Below are 21,637 nucleotides of genomic sequence, written 5' to 3'. Positions count from 1 at the left end.
TAGGCAGACTACTTCTACACCCAGATGCGGGATGACCTCAAGATGCACAACAAAGTCCTCGGTAACCCCATGCTATGTATGCTAGTGCTCTACCACATGCTGTAGCAACAACCATCAATGGGATATGGGCTGTACGACAAAGCATCCATAGGACCTGTGCCAGTAGTAGAAGAGGAGACAATGGCCATATCTAAATGACCAATGACAGATCCAAGTGCCACCCCCTCCAGCTGCCCCACTCAGCCACCCCTTGATGACCAGCTGCATGCCCAATACAAAGACTACCAAGTGCGGGAATTCCTATGCAGGCAACATCGAATTGAGCACTTCAATCTGTGCTCTAAGGGCAAGGCCACCACCTAGGACCCCAACAATGTCGACAACTTCCTTGGGAAAAATATTGTCCACATTGGCCTCCATCGTGGAGCCCAAGGCACACAAGCCACCCCCTCTATCTCTGCCTCGCGACTTTTGTCCACCCCTAGGAGATTGCCTCCTTCATCACCGGATCCTCTTCTGGGCTGGGCTCATAGATGCCCTCCAATTTTGTAGCACACCCCAGTACCAAACTCGGGTGACTATAGTGCCATGTCGGCCGAGTAGCTCTCCCACACCAATAAGATGGAGCTCTAGCTACTACTAGATGCGATGGCCCAGCTCTCACAGATAGCACAAATAATATTGTAGAGGAGGCAAGCACGTGCCTCCTAGTTGTCATCCTCTCTCCTTCAGGAACAACTCAACACGTGTGACAACCACATGCTCATGGTCATCGCACAAGCTACTGGATAAACTGCCCTCGATAGAGTGGAGGATTATTGGGCGAGCTGGAAGTCTCCCTCACCAAGCTCAAGGATGAGATTTTCTACCAGTGAATCCATGGTCCAAACCCTCATGGACCACTTGGATAAAGCACAATCCAGCCTTTGTGCCATGGATGAACAAAGGGCATAGGCTGAGGAACAACATGCTAAGCCTGACACATAGATCCAAAACATCAAGGATCTTCTAGCATAAGAGCAATCCCTAATAGTTGCCATGCGGATTGAGAATGCACCTCTAGCCACCCAGAGGAATCGACACTAGAAGATAGGGAACAGCAAGAGTTCTAGATGTACAGGGAGGTCTTCGCATAATTCACCACATACACACTTGCCCCATGGACCGTCCCCCAAACACTCCAAATGTACTTCGATGAGGTTCCGCACACAAAACCTCATCTTCAACATAGACCTCACCACCCCTCTTCCTCCCAATGCACTCCAAACCATCCTCCACCCCAATCCCGACCATTACCACCCCATCCTCACCATGTCATATTTCTCCCTCGACCTCCAATATGCCAATCTCTCCCTCCTCTGCCCTTTAGATCTTCAAACCCTTGCTACCCACCCCATGTTGCTCAACTTCCAAGCATGGTGCCGATTCATCACAGAGTCCACAAGCTATCCACCATAGGATGATGAAGTGATGTAGCTAGAGAAGCTCGATGAACTGAGCCCATGGGTTTGCACTCCCGACAGCCTCCAAGCCGATATCAACTGGATGCAGACCTATAGTCGGGCCTCTGCTATCCAAACACAGGGGCACCTAGTTGCATACTGCTCCACTGCCTACCACCCCCTTGGCATAATCATTTTGTATAACTAGGTACTATAGGCTCTCCAAGACTCTCTCGAGTCCCTAGTCAGCAATTTTGACACTATTCATGTAGCCTACCCCAAGGATGTCACCAAGGAGGAAGGGCAAGAAGCCATAGCAGTCTTCAATTCCACCGCCCCCCTGACAAAAATCCCCTAGCCACCTCCTGTAGATCACACCCAACCCCCCTAGTAGCCCACCAATCCTGTCCTACCCACCCTGCACAAACTGTTGAGAGTTGTGGTGCCATGAGCACATGTAGAGCAAAGGTATGAGTAAAGGGCAAGCTGCCACATGGCATGGAGGAGATATCCCACATGTGAGCAAGCATATGGATGTAAGTACCCTCACCTATAAAAGGGAGGTTCATTTGAAGTAATATCAATCAAGCACTTTGCACTATCTCAAGATTCTCTTTATGAGTCCAAGCTAATCTATCTTGGAACCTAATTGACATAAGGAACATGTCATGAGGACTCTCTTCATCATGTTTCCACACAGGTTCCATCCACCTTAGAGCACTCCATAGATCCTGAGGCACACATGTTTGTCATGGTATCAGAGCATAGGTTTAGCTCTCCTAGTTTAGCTCATTAGTAGTTCACTAGAATTGCTCCCATTCCTAGATTAGTTTTAGAATGTAAGATTAGTTTTAGATCTCTGAGTTCTTCATTTAGAGAGTTGAGTTCATTGTGAGCTTGAGTGTTTCTTGCTGAGAGAGATTTTCTGTCCCCATTGTTCTTGTAAAAAAAAATGATAGGGAGAGAGGATAAGAAATGTGCTTCTCGTGCCTCCATAGCTCTACTCCTGAATCCGTGCCTTAAAGTGTAAGTACTACGAGCCTCCAAAGCCTTCACTCTCCCACACTTCACCGCAACATAGGCTCCGTATCCAGCAAAGGCAATGCCTATCTACAACTTCTCGTTTGCCTACGCTACCAGCCCTGAGCTGCTACACTCAAACAACCAAGCTACAACCATCAACATCGTCATCTACGAGTAGGCAGCCTATAAATCAGCTTCTCAACTACCATAGCTTCGCTGCTATAACAATGAACCTTCTGCCTGTCAACGAGCAAAGGCCTCCAACAGACAGTGCGCCATGGCTCATATCAATGAGATGCTCCTACAAATAGGCAGCCAACAGCCAACTAAATGATTGCAAAGCTCCAACGACTCCAACAAGCGACTCTAGCAAGGCAACCGATAGAGCAAGAGTGGCTCAACAGCTCCTCCAATGTAAGCTCCTAGTAGCTACCGCCAACGACATCAAATGCCTCCTATGCATCCAACTATCACAACGCTCCAACACGCGGTACTATAGCCCGACCCTGCACGAATATACGCTTCCACAACTCCAGTGCTTAAACACACTCGATGATCGGCTTCTCCAATAGCCTAAGCTCATAGCCAGGTCTGTAGTAGCAGTTAGTCCACCATTCGATGGGCTCTACATCATTGACATAGCCTCTCCTTTGACGGCTGGAACATTCCGCTTTTGTTGTCACTCTTCACACTCCTCCCGTCGTCAATGAAGCCTCTACAACCCAGAGCTGCCTACAAAGATCACTAAGGCTAGACCTTAGGACATGTGGCAGCCTAAGGTAGAGACACATGGCAGATAAGCCACTCACCTTGGGTTAGTCTACAAAGCGACATGTGGCAGATAAGACTCAATCATGGTTTGGTTTGGTTAACTTAACCCACCATTGTTAGAGTTAGGGTTGGTTAACTGCCACATAAGCATGCACAATCACCATAGTGCCAGCTAAGCATAGAGTCCCTTGCTAAGCACAGTATGGAGTCCAGCATGTGAATCCTTGTGCCACATCATCAAGGCCCCTCTTCTTCACAAAAGCTTCAACAAAGCGTAACTTGCAATCCAGAAAGAATTTGGACACACTCCAAAAAGGAAAAGTGATCGCCTTTTTAGCTCTATGCACTTGTCAAATTAGAATCATTGTATGCAATTAGACACTGCCAATATTGAAAGAAATCAATTGATAAGACCTTTGCAACAAATGACAAATCAAAGCATGAATGCACACATCATTGTCATAAGCATGCCAAAAGCACAAGTGTATGAGATGACCATAGCACGAAGCATGGCATCCACACATAAAGCATCAAGGCACATGGAAGAACAAAGCATCATGCATGAAGTTACACAAGGAAGAAGATTGCAGATTGAAGAACCAACAAGTTAACTACGTGGAGTCATCATCAAGCCATGAGCAGAATGACAAGAACAACATGTATTGTGAAACCAAAACCTTGCCAACCTTGCCCATATGTTTTGTAAACCAAATTTGACCACCTGAGAGTAGCTATAAAAGTGCTCAAGGAAGGTATTGACATGTCAAAGCCACACTTGACCACCTTAAGTAGCAATGAATGCACTAAGGGGAGGTGATGGAATGTAACTCACATCTGACCACCTTGCAGTAGCCAAAGGATCATGGCACCAAGGGGAGGTGTTGAGAGTTGTGGTGCCATGAGCACATGTAGAGCAAAGGTATGAGTAAAGGGCAAGCTACCACATGGCATGGAGGAGATATCCCACATGTGAGCAAGCATATGGATGTAAGTACTCTCACCTATAAAAGGGAGGTTCATTTGAAGTAATATCAATCAAGCACTTTGCACTATCTCAAGATTCTCTTTATGAGTCCAAGATAATCTATCTTGGAACCTAATTGACTTGAGGTACATGTCATGATCACTCTCTTCATCATGTTTCCACACAAGTTCCATCCACCTTAGAGCGCTCCATAGATCTTGAGGCACACATGTTTGCCACAAACATCCCGAAGTACTCCTCCAGTGCCTCCAACACAAGATATGCATAGCACAGGACCTCCTACTCCATCTCCTCTAATGCTTCAGTTGACATTTCGGATGAGGCACTCAACACACTCCTAAAGTTGGCAAATTATAAACTGATGCCCATATCAACCCAAAGGACATAATCTCCATAGATGTAATTTTTAATGGAGAATCAAAATGAAAAACATCAAATACACAAAAGATAGACACGCTGATTACTCAGTCACCTATAGAAAAGGTTGATAAAGAAGAGCAAGAATTGTAAGAGACATCCTGAGAAGAGCAGTAGCTCATAAGATCTACTAAGGAAAGTAGGCCACCAGCCAAATTGACATGTGCTTAGAAAGGAAAAGCAATTCAGAGAAAAGAATCATATCAGTCACCCAGTCTCCTTGTGACATCAAATCTTGCAAACAGTCTTGGGTCAGTGTTATATCTCTCACATAAGTGGCATCTTAAAACTTGAGGGTAATATTTGATCCCAACTCAGTTGTCCTTTGGTTATTTCTAAGGTCCCTCAAGCCAATCTCTTGGATAACTGCCTATTGGAAGCATCCCTCTACTCTATCCATTAGGGGAGAAATGGGGCCTCAAAAGGGCCTCATAAAGAATGGATTAGTCCTAATAAAAGGGCCAAGGTAGGTCCCAAAAATTCCTAACCCCCCCTCACCTAGATGGGTGAAGCCCAAAATTGACCCCACCTCTTACACCTCTTACACAACTCTTACTCCTAGGTGGGAACCAACAAATTCAAAATTCAAATTTTGAAATTTGAATTCCCTCCCTCCTCTCTCATCCCTCCCCCTCCTCACTCCCTCCTCCCCCCTCCCTCCTCCTTCCCCTCCCCCCTCCTCCCCCTCTCTGTCCTCACTCCCTCCTCCCCCTTCCTCCTCCTCCCCTTCCCTCCCTCCCTCCTCCATGCCTGCTACTCCTCCCCTCCCCCTCCCTCCCTCCTCCACGCCTGCCTCCCTCCCTCCTCTATGCTTGCTCCTCCCCCCCTCCCCCTCCCTCCTCCTCCATGCCTTCTCCTCCTCCCCTCCCCTCCTGCTCCTCCCTCCTCCCTCCCTCCTTCTCCACACCTACTCCTCCTCACCCTCCACACTTGCTGGTACATCCCCCTTCCCTCCTCTTCAACTGCTGGTCCTCCCTCCCCCATCCCTCCTCCTCCTCGCCTCCCTCTTCTTGCATGTTGCTCCTTCAAGCTTGCTTCTCCACACCTTCTCCTTCTCTACACTCCTTTACTCATGGCACTATTTGAGGACGTCTCCAACAAGTACCAGGTTCACTTAGAGTTGGAGGCTGAATATGCAAGCACATGTAGTCTGAGATTGAGGGGGGACTCCAAAATCCATAATCTTCATTTGCAAGGAAAGAAGCATCTCGACATTTGGGTAGAAGGATCTTTGTATCCTTTAGATCCTGCCAACCAAAAGAGCCCTCCTTTCCATACAATGCATGAGCTATTTCGGTTTGTTGGAAATGGACATGTGGGGTTGCTTGGTTATAGCAATTGGTTAAACATATGCAATGGAAAGCTCATATTTGTCATCAAAATGGATGAAGCTTAATTAGTGAAAGAACACAAGTTAGAGAGAGTGAGCATCTGCATTATGAATAAATCCTTAGCCTTTGTTCAAGGGAATGAGGAAGTAGAGCAAGATTTCTCAGTGCAATCAGAGAAAGATATATGGTGGCTTGTAGCATTTGAGACTCTGAAAGAGTGCCATGAGACATTGAAGTGGGTTCTAGATAGAACAGGAATCCCATCGACAATCTGAAGGCAAGAGGAAGGACAAACATTGATAGTCGATGGCCATGGAACATTTTGAGTTGAATGGCATCTTGTTGGTGATTTGAAAACCCTCAAGTGCTTGCATGGTTGTGATACAGGGGCAAATGCAATGAACACATGCCTTTATTGCATGTGTTCGCAATGTAAGCAAAAGGCTAGCTTATAATGGGAGAATGGCATTCTATCTTGCAATCGAACTCAAGCTCCCAATCGCGATAAGAAGGATACAAAGTGGGATCCCATCTTGCCCATCCCACTTGAAAGAGTACACATATGTACTTTCCATGCAAAACTGCACGTACTTGATAAGTTGTTGTATTTTTGCATCTTGTTTATGCTTGGAATTTAATTCCACAAGAAGTATCCACATGGTGCATTGCAAAATTTGAGAAGTTGCTGTCAGAGATGGGATTCCATGGAGGAAATGTCAAACTTAAGAAGGATAAGAAAATGTCTTGGGCAACACAGAATCTTCCTGCAAAAGTGTCCATGGGTGGAGGGAAGGCAAGGATATTCCTATCGAACCACAATCTCGACAAAGACAAACATACATTGTCTCAAAGCAGTTTGGGTTGGGAATACTGGAAAGCATTGTGTGAATGCACAACCAATAAGGCTTCTCATCCTCAAGTAGCAACTTTGAGAGCTAAAGTATGGACAAAGGTAGATGCATTGATAAAATTGATTCACCAGGTTCAAATCAATGAGATGCATTATGAAAGTTTCAGGATGGATGTGAAAGAGTTTATGCAATTAATGGTGAAAGCATGGGGGGAGTCGCACATTATGCATCACATGGTAATCTTGGCACCATCATAATATTTAGCACTTGCTTTATAAAAACTTTTTGTTTGTTGAAATGATTCTCATCATGTTTGCAGCATATTATCTATGCACACGGACCATGGTTTGTACAAAATTGGGGTCCTTTTGAAGAGATGGGTGGGATAGAAGAGGTTCATGATGACACAAAGGAAGAGCACAAGTGAAGCCAAAAGCATGTGTATTGAAATGAAGGGAGAACCTCCCTCATATAGAGGGGAGAGGAAAGTGTCCTAAATCATAGGCACCTCCCCTACATCAATGGCAATCAGCCCCTACATCATAGGAACTACCTAAATCAAAGGAACCTCCCATGCGGGAGCCTTTGCACTTACATCATCACTTATGTCATGGTCTAGACACCTCATAGCACTATGTGTGCTTCTACTACACACACACATGTGACTCCCCTAGATGCACACATGCACCGTAGAGCAAGCCCTTGATCACATTTATCTCAACATACCCCCCCTCAATGGTTTTCCTCTTGCTATGTCAAGGATACAATAGTCACATAGTTTCTCGTACCATCTCATGGTGGTCAAGGATAAATCTATGGCTAGGATCTCATGCTAGCAAGGGTGCCCAAGGATCAAGGTTTACAAAAATGGGATAGACCAAACACATATCGCATGGCCTACATCATATGGTGACCAAAGGTGATTTACAAAAGACTATATGGACTAAAGCAAAACCATAACATTCTTTTTGGAGTACTACTCCAAGCAGAGAACTTAAAAAATGACTACATGACCAAGTGATGATAAATAAAGTTCAAAAGACAAAGTGCTCAAAAGGCATAGTCTTTATCTTCTACCACAAAGTTTGATTCTTCATTTGTTGATGGAGTTCTCTCTTCAACCAGATTTGTCATGTTTTTCTTCTTCTCATTGCAAAACTTCTTTGAATGATTGTTCTTGCCACAATAAGTGCAAGGATGGATCTTGCAGCAATCTTTTCAAGATGATTGGTCTTTCCACAATGCTTGCATGCCTTGTAATTTCTCTTTGATAAAGACTTTACTGCAAGTTCTTTTGTGTGTACTTTACCCATTCTTGAAGTGTTCTTTCTCTCCTCCTCTTGTAAAGCACTGATGATGCCCTCCAATGTGGGTTGGGGAAGATTCTTCAAAGTAGTCACAACATAATCATAATCTTGAGGCATACTCTTCAAGAGCACAACCATAGCATCATCTTCAGTAACTGGAGAGTTGATTGAGGCCAATTGTATCATAAGACTCCTCAAAGTATTAACATGAGCTACAACATTGTCTCCATCCATCTTAAGTTCAAAGAACTTAATTTTCAAATTCAACTTAGAAGTATGAGAGCTAGCACCAAATAAAACATCTAACTTATGCCATGCCTCAAAAGGGGATTCCAAATCTGAAATATGATGCACATAATCATCACCCAAACCCAATGCAATTATTGCATAAGCTTTCTCTATCCTTTTAGCATCTGCAGGTGTAGTTGAAGAAGAGTCACTTGCCTTTCCTTTACCTTTGGTTGTGGTTGATTCACCTTCTTGAGATGATTTATTCCCTGACTTGACCAAGTCCCACAAATTCTCATTCATAAACACAAATTTGATTTTCATTTGCCGAGTGTAAAAACCTTGGCCATTGAACTTGTCTATCTTAAGGGTAGCCATGAGAGGGTCTTACCTTTATCAGGCAGTGTCTACTCTCTTACAAAATGACTAATCTTGCTGATCAAAGAAATCTCCCTCACCATATAAATGTAGATTGCTAGAGAGAAACTCAGAAAAGCCTAGTTGTTTAGCATAAGTATACCCCGTTGGCTTCTCCCAAAGCTTCTTGGCCGGGGTCTTCTTTACCTTGTACTTTTTCCTTCTTGAAGGGGCAAATTGATGTGTGTGTATGTATGCCTATGGGCTTGGAGTCCTATGCAAGAAGTGTGTGAGTGTAGGTGTGCTAGAAGGTTCTAGTTAGGTGTGTCAGGTTGGTGTGATGAGTGAGTGATCATAGGAGGTGATTGATTGAGTTAATCAGGGAGATGATTGTGGATTTGGGATCTACCTACATGGAGGCAGTTGCCTATATATGTAACCACTCTTGGAATAAAGATTTACATGTGTGCCTTATTGCTTCTTCCATGGATTCACACGTGGTATCAGAGCTTGCTGAAGATTCTAGTGCCTTTGAAGAGATTCTTTGCAGATTCCTTGTAGATTCTCTCTTCTTCCCCAAATGGAGTTTTCTTCTTCCTTCCTTCCATGAATTTCCTTAAGCTCATTCTCCTCCTACAAGCCACCATTGCTCCAACCCTTTCACGTGTAGATTCCCATGGTTAGGGCACCCTTCCACCTAAGAGGAATTGAAAGATTATGGGCTCTATAGCCCATGCTTACACTCGCCCTATCTCGCACCATTTTTGATGATACAGCCTGCTGGAGCCACCATTTCAAAAACGGTCTAATGTGCACTTAGCGACCTATGGGCTACCTGTTAGTGAATTTTGAGAGCAAATGGACCAAGGAATGAGGAGAAACTATAAGAAAACCAGTCGGGTTTTTCAAGGAGACGTGTTTTTGGAGGTGGAGAAGATGCTGCTGCCCCTGGAGGTGTGAAGCTCTTTTTGGTTTGAGACTTGCATTGAGTCTTCTACTCCCAAGGATCATTAATTGCATAGCAAATGCCCTCTATATGATGCCTTGTGGTGTGAGGTAGCAATCCTCCAAGGTTACTATGTTTCCACAAGCATTTCTTGACTATTTTTTTGAAAATAGATGCTACACTAAATCCTAAGTTGATGCTTGAGGAGTTAGAATTCAAATCAGAGATTCAGAGATTTCTTTTTCAGATCAGGTAATGCTCTTTGAAGTTCAATGTGCTATTGATTTCTTAACAAAATGCCAAACTCTCAATCTTCTTCTTCAAGTGCCAAGAAGACTACAGAGACAAAGTACAAGGTAAAGAAGACCCCAGTTAAGAGGTTGTGGGAGAAGCCAACTAGATATGAACATGCCAAACAATTAGGATTTTCAGAATTATTATCTTACAATTTGCATCTATATGGTGAAGGTGATTTTTTTGTTTTAAAAGATTGACCTTTTGTAAAGGGATTAGATACTGCCATTAATTTTGTAAGACTTTCCCAAAATGGCTTCCAAATTGAAAATATATAAGTTTGAAGGAGAGGGGCTTCACACTTGGCAAACAAAACTAAAGTTTATTCTCATGAAAAAGGGAATATGGAAGGTAGCAGATGGAAAAGAAACTAAACCTACAACTAGAGAAGGAGAAGCTTCATGGCTTCCAAAAGATGAAAAAGCACTTGCTATAATTGCTCTTGGTTTGAGTGATTCCTTTATTCATCACATTGATGGATGTGAGATTGCTCATGTTGCATGGACTCATCTTGAGCATGTGTTTGGAGCACAAGGAAGATGCTCTAAGTTTAGCTTGCTTATCAAGTTCTTTGACTTAAAATTGGATAGAGGGAAGTGTTGAGATATCGAGCTCCACTCGTGATATGCCAGGGTGACCGTTGTGCATTTATGTCACCGACTTGTTAGCTGCAGATGCGGTTGGTACACCGCCCATGAATAATAGCTGGATGACAGCTATCCTTATGTATTCTAGTTCGTGGCTCAGTTAGTATGCCACCTTAGTTAGCTGAGTTTGGTTTGAGACCCACATATAGGGTTCTTCTATTTCTTTGTACTAGAGTTCTTTTGGCTTACACAACTAAGAAGAGAAAAACTGTTTTCAGCCTCCACCTTTGTGTGTATTCCCCCATTGTGTATGTATCGCAAGTGAGACTCCTTCCTTCTCTCCCACTATCTTCACATGGTATTAGAGCTTGGTTTGTGATAAGGAGCTCAAGAAAGCAAACCAAGTTTGTGGTGTCCTAGTAAGAGGACTAGTGTTGCTTTCCTTTTTCGAGTTTGGAAGCAAATCTCTGCAGGTAGCACAGCCGAAAAGTGCAAGAGTGCATTGTCTCAGATTGAGACGCCCTTCGCGGTGTGGCGAGAGGGCAGTATATGCTATGGGAAAGGGCAAACACTTGGTGACTTTATTTTTTTGATTCGAGGCCATTTTTGGGGCCCGTTTTGGATGCGAAAGTTCTCCACAAGCACTGAGAAAAAGGCCCTATTTTTGTTGTGCGACCACTGCAGGTCGGTGAAAAGTTGCCACAAAAATTGCATCATATGCTTGTGAACAGAGATATTGGGAGTTACAGAATCATCCTTATTGCCTATTCATGCAAAATCATCACTAGGAAGTGACTGTGTGGTCAAATACCACTTTCGTTAGTTTTGTAGATTTGCCCTTGTGAGGCAAAAGCTTTATTTTTTGGAGTGACACAATATTTTGCAGTGTTCTATAATGGCGTCTTGTCACTGAAAAGCTTGACAAGAACAACTTCCAAGCATGGAAGTTTAGAATGACGAATTTCCTTATGGGAAAAGGATATTGGGAGCTCATTATAGGAAATGAAGAAGAACCAATTCTTCCTAATGTTCCCAATCAACAGGAAATGCAGGCATTTAAAGGATGGCATGAGAGAGCCAGAAAAGTTATGTACTGCTTTCAAATTCTATGATTGTGCATATTCAGGATGCAAGTACGCCAAAGGAGGCATGGGATATTTTGGCAAAAATGTACAGCACAAATACGCAAGCCAAGAAAATGCAACTCAAGCAGGAGTTGCACAATGTGTAGAGAGAAAATATGAGCATCAATGACTACCACATGAAGGTGAAGAAAATTGCAGATGCACGTGCTTCCATTGGATCGCCAGTGGAAGATGATGATTTAGTTTCTGTGACCTTGAATGGTCTAGAAAAGGATTATGCACAATTTCTTTTTCCCATCCTGCATAGACAAAGGAATTTTACCAATCTGCACAATAGGATGTGCAGTATCATCACCAGTCTCCACAAATCCTGGTTTTTCCATTTTCCTTACATCCTGCATCCACTCTGCATGACCTGTCATGTGGTTTGACGCACCTGAGTCAACATACCACACATCATTTTGTTCTTCTGCACTTGTCACAGAATTGGTCATGTGTTGCACCATAAATAGATGCTCATTTCTGTCATCACCCTATCTACTAGAAGATGCATAATTGCCTTGTTGCAATTTTCCATTCATAATGTCATTCTGCTTTTTGTAGTAGTCTTTAGCCATATGACCCATTTTACCACAGTAGTAGCATTCAACATTGTTGTTTGCATTTTGGCCTCTCTGCCATCCATCACGGCCTCTTTGGCTCCCCCTGCCTCTAGAGTTACCATGTCCTCCTCCATAGGACTGGTTTTCTTGAGTTTGCTACATATTCTGATTTCTACCACGGCCTCTAGATCGGCCTCCTCTACCTCTGCCTCTACCTCTTCCAGCATTTGAGTAGAAGACAGTTTCTTTTGAAGTTCCTCCTGAAGAAGATGCACCCCCATTTCTCTACTCTTCAGAAATTAGAAGAGTAAACAACTCTTCAAAACCAGGAAATTTTTCACAGACGGCAATGGATGTTCGGAACTGTGCATAATCCTTTCCTAGACCATTCAAGGTCACAAAACTAGATCATCATCTTCCACTGGCGACCCAATGGAAGCAAGTGCATCTGCAATTTTCTTCACTTTCATGTGGTAGTCATTTATGCTCAAATTTTCTCTCTGCACATTGTGCAACTCCTGTTTGATGAGCTGCATTTTCCTGGCTTGCGTATTTGTGCTGTACATTTTTGCCAAAGTATCCCATGCCTCCTTTGGCATGCTTGCATCCTGAATATGCACAATCATAGAATCAAAAATACTGATAGACAGCCAATACATAACTTTTCTGGCTCTCTCATGCCATCCTTTAAATGCCTGCATTTCCTATTGATTGGGAACATTAGGAAGAACTGGTTCTTCTTCATTTCCTATAATGAACTCCCAATAGCCTTTTCCCATAAGGAAATTCATCATTCTAATTTTCCATGCCTAGAAGTTGTTCTTGTCAAGATTTTCTGTGACAATCTGTGAAAGAGAATCAGACGCCATTATAGAACACTGCAAAATATTCTGTCACTGCAAAAAACATAGCTTTTGCCTCACACGGGCAGATCTGCAAAACTGACGAAAGTGGTATTTGACCACACAGTCACTTCCTAGTGATGATTTTGCATCAACAGGCAACAAGCATGATTCTGCAACTCCCAATATCTCTGCACACAGGCATACGATGCAATTTCTGCAGCAACTTTTCACTGACCAGCTGAGCAGTGGTCACACAGCAAAAACACGGCCTTTTTTTGAGTGCCTGCGAAGAACTTCCGCCTTCAAAACGGGCCTCGAAATGGCCTCAAATCAGAAAAATAAAGCCCTCGCCCGTAGCATATACTGCCCTCTCACCACACTGCGAAGGGCGTCTTAATCTGAGACAGTGTACTCTTGCACTTCTGGCTATGCTACCTGCAGAGATTTGCTCCCAAACTCGAAATAGGAAAGCAACACTGGTCCTCTTACCAGGACACCGCGAACTTGGTTTGCTTTCTTGAGCTCCTTACCATGAACAAGGCTCTGATACCATGTGAAGATAGTGGGAGAGAGGGAAGGAGTCTCACTTGCGGCTTTCTCACATACACAATGGGGGAATACACACACAGGTGGAGGTTGAAAACAGTTTTCCTCTTCTTAGTTGTGTAAGCCAAAAGAACTCAAGTACAAAGAAATAGAAGAACCCTATATGTGGGTCTCAAACCAAACTCAGCTAACTAAGGTGGCATACTAACTGAGCCACGAACTAGAGTAGATAAGGATAGCTGTCATCCAGCTATTATTCGTGGGCAGTGTACCAACCGCATCTGCAGCTAACAAGTCGGTGACATAAATTCACAACAGTCACCCTGGCATATCACGAGTGGAGCTCGATATCTTAACATTGATATCTGGCATAAACGCATTGGTCATGTTAATGTCATGTCTGAGAAAGAACCCTCATTGCAATCGAGCATAGAAGCTCACACGTGCCACCATTCATCATTCACCATTTCCAATCAGATGTAGTTTCTGCTAATGCTTGAATGTCACTCGATGCAAACAACCCCTCCTTGCACTGATACTTGGCTAACTCGTTACAACACTTTGCAAACTCATAGTTTTGGGGATAATACTGCTACACCACCTTATGAAAGTCATGCATAACAATTGGGATCTCTTTGAGCTTCATATTCCACCACTCAAGGTCTAAAAGGTACCCAACACTATGCAATGGATTGTGATCTTGCTCCCATCAGGGCATAAACAATTGCCACAATTCCTTGCATTTTGTAGCATTAAATGGTCTTCTCTCATTCTCTTGCAGGCCTGGCCGAGCAAGGGGATTCCTCGCAATAAGAGCTTTCTCAATACTCCAAAAGTGCATCCATGCTTTTTCGATTGTTGGAGCCTTTGAGTCCAAATCCCTAAGCACATATAAAATAGATTTCATAACATTAGTAGCATCCTCAAACCATTGTCATAATGCAAGGGATACCAATGATTCTTTCAAGTCATGCATTTTCTCCTTTGTTGGTCAACTCTGACATCCATCATTCAAATGCATCACAATGAAATGTCTCTATAAGAAAACTCCTATTTTTCACCATGGATTGCAAAGTGTAGAAGTACGTAGCAAATCTTGTGGTTGGTGGCAATTGCAACATGGTAGAACCGTCACGAGACATAAAGATTGCTTTGAGACATTGCTTTGATCATATCAACTTCACGATGTCTTAAGCCTCACAAACAATCTCTTTGAACCATGGCACTTGTTCATACCAATCTTTCAATGCAAGATATAAAGTATGCATACAACACACAGATGCATATAGATTGGTATACTCCCTTTGCAATATTCTACCCACCTTTTTACAAATCTTGGCATTATCCATACAACCTTAACAAACTTTTTAGGGCCTAACTCTCTTATAACCTTTGATAATATAGCAGCCATATATGTCCCCGACTTCTTTACATGTGAGGCATCAATTGACATGTGGAAGGCCTCCCCACGCAGTGATATAACCATCACATTCAATAAAGCATGGCATTTTATGCTTGTCCACCCATTTGAGATAATTGGGCATTCGGTGTTATGCTCGATAATGCTACGATTTATGTGCTCTTTCTCTTCTGCATATGCCTTATCTAACAATGTCGTATGCAATGTGTGGTAAGAAGGCGGCTTGAAGGCCAGTCTATAGTTAGCAATGCAATTCCATGCAACTCTCATAAGGCTCTCATATCATCATTATCGACGATACTCAGTGGTGGATATCCTAACCACAAGATTGATCTACCAAGTACATAATGTGCATTCTCCAAATCTTGAATCTGTATGCTCTCAACTATCATGGGTTTCCTAAAGTTAGGACTCCCAGTTGCCGATCTAGCTTCACAAGCCATAGGTGGCGATGTATCTTGCTTGCTAGTGTCCACACAAGGATTTCCGACACGGGAGCCTGTAACACTTGTATTTATGTCACCATGTATGATTACAGACCACCCTCAATAACACTCCAGCAATATATAGCACCGGGCTATGTGAGAAACTGGGAATCTACAACCCACAATATTGCCGGTACATAAGATAATATCGGTGGCAGTAATCACATTACCGGCGGTAATGTTCATTATCCCAGTGGTATATATTACTGCTGGTATTTATATCCCCAAGATTATGAACATTACCGCCAGTAATGTGATTACTACCGCCAGTTATATACGTACTACCGGAGGTAGTTTTATCCGGTTTCCCGATGATTTTTTTCGGTAAACAACGTGATAACATTGTGTTCACGCTACTTTAAAGAGTAATTAATGAGCGCTAATACCCATTAATGCAAACATGAAAACATGAACGTAATCCTTGGAGAGCATGATTGGCAAAGAGTCTATAGAAATCTCAAGAAGATCACTCAAGAGAAAGCATGAGAAAACATAAGCTTCTAAGGTGTGCCTATAGCTAATCAAGAAGAGGTAAACCTAAGCTCTGATACCATGTTAAAGTGAGAGCACAAGCACTCCTAGTTTAGATACACGAAGAATAGGAGCATCAAAGCACCATGAAAGAGATGTAAAGTATGCAACACTCAATCTATTGCAATATGTATATGAACAATATAAGATAGGCTTCTTATATAGAGAGAGCCTTTAGAATAGTCAAACCATGTGGGATCCTCTGATTTACATATCATCTAGTGGTAGTTCTTGCTCCACATCTTCACATCATGTAGTCCACATCATTGGGTGGCTACTTTAATTCTTTCTACACCCTACCTTAGCCTCTACTTTATGTGCACATGGAACCATATCTCACCAAAGACAATATGGAGCAAGTAGAGACACAAGTGGCTTTAGACATGAATGATATAAATTGTAATGCTTTTTGCAAGGTGTTTGGTGCAAGGAATTTTTGTACATGATAATAGAGTGCTTAGAGATTTTACTTTATGAAACTTTGAAAAGTCTTTGTTGAAACCATTATTAAGTCTTAGAGATTTTACTAGACTCTCATGGTATATTAGTACCATGTAATGCCATCAAATATTTTATTAATTTTAGGTTTATTAATACAATGTAATGCCATCAACTCTTTTATTAATTTTACTTGTATATGCTTTAAAAATGTTTCAAAATTTGATTAAATTTTAAGAAAGTTTTTTTGCTATATTTGTACTATCATTTGCTCAAAGAACCTTTCAAAATTTGTTTGAATTTGAAGAGAGGGATTTTTGGGTTATATTTTCTTAAAATGGTATTCAAAAGTAATTATTAATACTATTTTGGAGGACAAACCAATCCAAAATTAATGAAATAGGTATTTTCTAGAGCTTAAAAATCTCGGGGGTTACACTACTAAGAAACCCTATGTATAGAATGTGTTCAAGGTGTATTTTAAAACCCCTCAACCAAATTCCCCCGCAATAAAGCACCATGAACTAACAAAATTTTCCCAAAAGATGAATTAAAAAAACCTCTCTTGTTATTGTAATCTTGTTAAAATTTTCCTAGAAGACGAATTACATCACCTATCCTTTTGGATGCACATGGTGCACTAAAAGTCTATGAGGTGAATCTCATAAGATTACAGTTTATTCTAGAGTTTGTATTTGGCAAGGAATTTTCTTACATTATTTCACCCTGGTCTTCTTTCTCGCCACCTCAAGTGCCAAGTCAAATTTAAGTACACTTTTAACACGCAATTAAAGGTGTGAATAGGATGGAAATAAAGCTTATTGAGGCATTGTGAAAATGAAGCTTTGACACCATGTAACAATAGGGAGTGGTCAGCCAATGATAAATGAACTATTTGAAATCCAAAAGTCAAATGACATATATTCGACAATGACATTCTTCAATGTCAAATATATAATAAATTGATGACACAAGCATTGCAATAATCTACGCATGGTTCACGTTTCCTTGACTTGTAAAGCCAATTGAAAGCCTCTTCTTTCATCGACCATCATTTGACATTGTGAAGTGAACCACTCCTCTTGAATGTCTTATTATTTAAAGTTCCATCAAGGTTGATTGACATTTGTACAAAATAAGTCGAGGGGGTCACTACTTGAAAGGCCCTATGAGTATTATTAAAACCCCTTATCTATGATTCACTTTACGGCTTTAAAATGACCTCTTTTTGTATATTAAAACCCAATCATACTCCTTTGTATAAGTATATTTGTCTTCAAATTTTGTAAAATTAAAAAACTCCATCTATAGAACCGATGTGCTATATTTAGATATGATGACCTCCATCAACAAAAGGAAATATATCAAAGACATGAGATTGTGTTAGCATCAGCTCATAGAGCATGTGACACATACTCTCGAGTCTCTCTCTCTCTCTCATATATGTATGTATGTATGTATGTATGCATGCATGCATGTATGTATGTATGTTTGTATGCATGTATGCATGCATGTATGTATGTATGTATGTATGTATGTATGTTATGCTTACACATGCACACACACACACACACATACATGTGTGTATGTGTGGGTGTCGGTGTGTCTATGCTGTGTCTATGAAAGATAGACACACACACAAAGAGAGAGAGAGAGAGAAAGAGAGAGAGAGAGAGAGAGAGAGAGAGAGAGAGAGAGAGAGAGAGAGAGAGAGAGAGAGAGATCAATTTTTGGGTGATCACCCTGTTACAATAGCCCCTTTTCTAGGTAAACACAAGCATGTGTGTGTGTATGTGTGTATACTGTTCGTGGGTGTGTGATAAGGTATAAGAACATTACTTTTGAGAAAAAACATTACTAAACCAAAGGATAAGATGCACCAAGTGATATGTTAATATTAACTAACCTTTGGACTTAAATATCCCAATGAGCCTCAAGGTGGCATTAATTTGTTAATACAAAGAGCACCACCAAATGTCTTTATCATTTTTTCAAAATCAATGCAAAGTTTCCTTCTTGTTGGTCATTACGGTAGATGAGCTTGACGTGCCATCTTACCTTTTCTAAATGAGAGGAAAATAACATCCTTTTGAACTTGTCAATTCAAGTTAAAAGTATTGTCGCATGATTCGTTTTCTTATGAGATGAAGTTCTTTTCACCCACTTCCACTAGAGTGTTTTACAAAAGTTGTCAGGCATTAATCATCCTTGAGATCATACGGTTCGCATGCAACATGCTCCCTATCTCTTGGGACCATATGATGGTAAAAGCACATTGGGAATTCTCTAATGGGTGATGCTCGATTTTTCCAAAATTTTAACATAAGGTTGCATGCTCCTATTGGTGAGAACCTCTCTCTCTCTCTCTCTCTCTCTCTCTCTCTCTTTGTGTGTGTGTGTGTGTGTGTTGGGGAAGGGGGGGCTTGACACACACACATAGAGGCATTTGGGCATTGATTCACGTTTTTATGAGACTAGGTTACTTTCGGCCACCTACTCCCACTAGAGCGTTTGATCAAAGTTGTCAAGAATTGATTATCCTATAGATCATGCATTCCTGTGGAACATGCTTCTTATCTCTTTGGATATATATGATGGCAAAGAGCACTGCATTGGGCATTCTCACATGTGTAATGATTGATTTTTCCATTTTGACATAAGGTTGCATGCTCCTATTGGTGAGCACTAGGCAGAAGGATATGAAACAAATGTCTTTAGAGCTCTCTCTCTCTCTCTCTCTCACACACACACACACACACACACAAACACACACATGTCCGGCTCTTGGTGAGCAGATTTGTTGGTTATAGGATGAGTTCGATCCCCAAGATCGATGTCTAATTACCCTGTGAGGGCCCTGCCTTGTGGCTTGATGTAAGAAAAATCCTTCTCAATCTCTCCCTCCCTCCCCCCGTCTCTCTCTCTCTCTCTCTCTCTCTCTCTCTCCCTGGTTTTGCATGCACATTGTGCACACACATACATGAAGAGAAACGTTTGGGCATGCACATGGAGCTCCTCTCTCTCTCTCTCTCTCTCTCTCTCCACACACACTCACACACTTACTTTTCTTTGTTGAAATCACTCTCTCTCTCTCTCTCTCTCTCTCTTTCTGTCTCTCTTTCTCGCACACAGGCATGCAAATTATACTTAACAGCCCTCTCTCTCTCTCCTCCCGCCCCGCTTGAAACGTTGACGAGGAGTGAAACGTAGGTCCTAGTCAGTGCGCAATAGAAGAGTGCCTAATAAGAAGGTATTGCAGCCGACCAAAAGAGTGGGTCCTTGATTCCACTCTCTCGTAGGAGCATCATGAACTGCATGATGAACTCACTAGTCATGCCCGCCCTGCCTGCCTGCAAAATCACCATGTGAGTGACTCGATCTGCATGTTTGTTGATTCCATCCACCTCTTCAACGGCAAGCTATAAATCAAGTTCATCACCTGCTCCAATTTTATTGTCTGATCATCAACTGCCTATTCGTGTTTTATCTCGTTTCGCATTCTGCAGTTATGTCTAGCGTTCAGCTCTTAGCTTGCGCAGTGCTCCTCACAACGCTGTGGTTGAATATTTCTTCGGCTACTCATGCGCAGCTTACCTCGGATTATTACAATGGCTCCTGCCCTAGCGTTCAATCCATCGTTCGCAGCACCATGCGTGCTGCAGTCCAACAGGAAGCTCGTATGGCGGCTTCGATACTGCGGCTATTTTTCCATGACTGCTTTGTGCAGGTCATGTTTCATTCTTTCTCATCCGGTTTGCATCTACTGTAGTTTCGGTTATTTCTAAGGCTTTCCAGCTGATTGAGTCAGACTACTGCTGTATCTTATTGCGCTAAATCCGCTTCTTTTCCTCCTCCAGGGTTGTGACGCTTCTGTCCTATTAGACGACACATCCACGTTTCAAGGAGAAAAGACTGCGTTTCCGAACGTGAATTCGCTAAGAGGCTTCGACGTTATAGACACAATCAAATCTAACGTGGAGGCTGCTTGCCCAGGAATCGTTTCTTGTGCGGATATTCTAGCACTGGCAGCCCGTGACGGAGTTGTACTGGTACGGCCCATTGATTTAAACCATGCAATCGAGGCAATTTGCTTTGCTTACTAAAGTCATGAACACATCAATTATCTTTCTAAGGGAGTATTAACTCTATGTGGAACTACAGAGTGGAGGACAAACCTGGACTGTGCTATTAGGAAGAGCAGATTCTACGACAGCAAGCTACTCCGAAGCGAATTCCAACCTTCCAGGTCCAACAGAAGATGTCAACTCACTAATTTCAAAATTTCAAGCTCAGGGACTGTCTGTCCAGGATTTGGTAACACTATCAGGTGATGATGCTTGAATCTCAAACCATCTCATCTCATTTAATATATGTATCCTTTTCTAGGTCCCTCTAATTAAGATGTACGTGAGAAAAACGCACACCAGTCGTGATTTCAGAAGCAATCCTACACACGTAATACTGAAAGCTCTACTTCGATCAATGCAGGTGCGCACACCATTGGTCAGGCACGTTGTGTCAACTTCAGACAACGGTTGTACAATGAGAGCGGCGATGGCCAGCCTGATGCCACCTTAGATACCTCGTATCTTTCGGAACTTCAAGCCGTGTGTCCCTCCAACGGAAGCGATGATAATCTCTCCGCTTTAGACCTCCAGACTCCAACTCGTTTCGACACCTGCTACTATACCAATCTAGTGAACAATAAAGGGCTTCTCACTTCTGATCAGGAGCTCTACTCAGCATCAGGAAGCTCGACTATATCTATTGTTCAGAGCTATAGTCAGAACCCAAGATCTTTCCTCAGTAATTTTGCTAAGTCAATGATAGCGATGGGAAATTTGAATCCTCTGACAGGAACCAATGGGGAGATCCGTAAGAATTGTCGTGTTATTAACTGAGAGCTCTGATTATTGTATTGAAAATCTAAACAAACGTTTGGATGATATAAATCTTATGCCAACATTTTATTGTCATGGTTTTATTTCTGTTGCATCGCATAGCTAGTTTTTCATTAAAAGTACATGAATCTGAAACGTATAAAACTCGAGAACGTTCCCAGCATTGTTGTTTCTAAAATTAAGCTTCTATAAAGAAGGAGCATTTATGTCTAACGACAATATGAATCTTTGCACAATATGAACAT

General features: G+C 42.2%; 1 protein-coding gene across 1 annotated transcript; it reads left to right on the top strand.

Annotated features, from left to right (window-relative positions):
• The first annotated feature begins 19,959 nt into the window (after positions 1 to 19,959).
• On the top strand, positions 19,960 to 21,392 carry LOC147897527 (cationic peroxidase 1-like). The gene is made up of 4 exons (XM_087379944.1): positions 19,960 to 20,218; positions 20,349 to 20,540; positions 20,653 to 20,818; positions 20,980 to 21,392. Exons 1-4 carry the CDS (start codon positions 20,000 to 20,002, stop codon positions 21,390 to 21,392), a joined length of 990 nt encoding a protein of 329 aa, XP_087236070.1. The 5' UTR covers positions 19,960 to 19,999.
• The last annotated feature ends 245 nt before the right edge of the window (positions 21,393 to 21,637 follow it).

This window comes from Dipteris shenzhenensis, chromosome 10 (assembly GCF_047967505.1).
Source record: "Dipteris shenzhenensis isolate YYH24624 ecotype China chromosome 10, Dip_SZ_1.0, whole genome shotgun sequence".
NCBI lineage: Eukaryota > Viridiplantae > Streptophyta > Polypodiopsida > Gleicheniales > Dipteridaceae > Dipteris > Dipteris shenzhenensis.
This window is presented reverse-complemented; position numbering and strand designations above follow the sequence as displayed.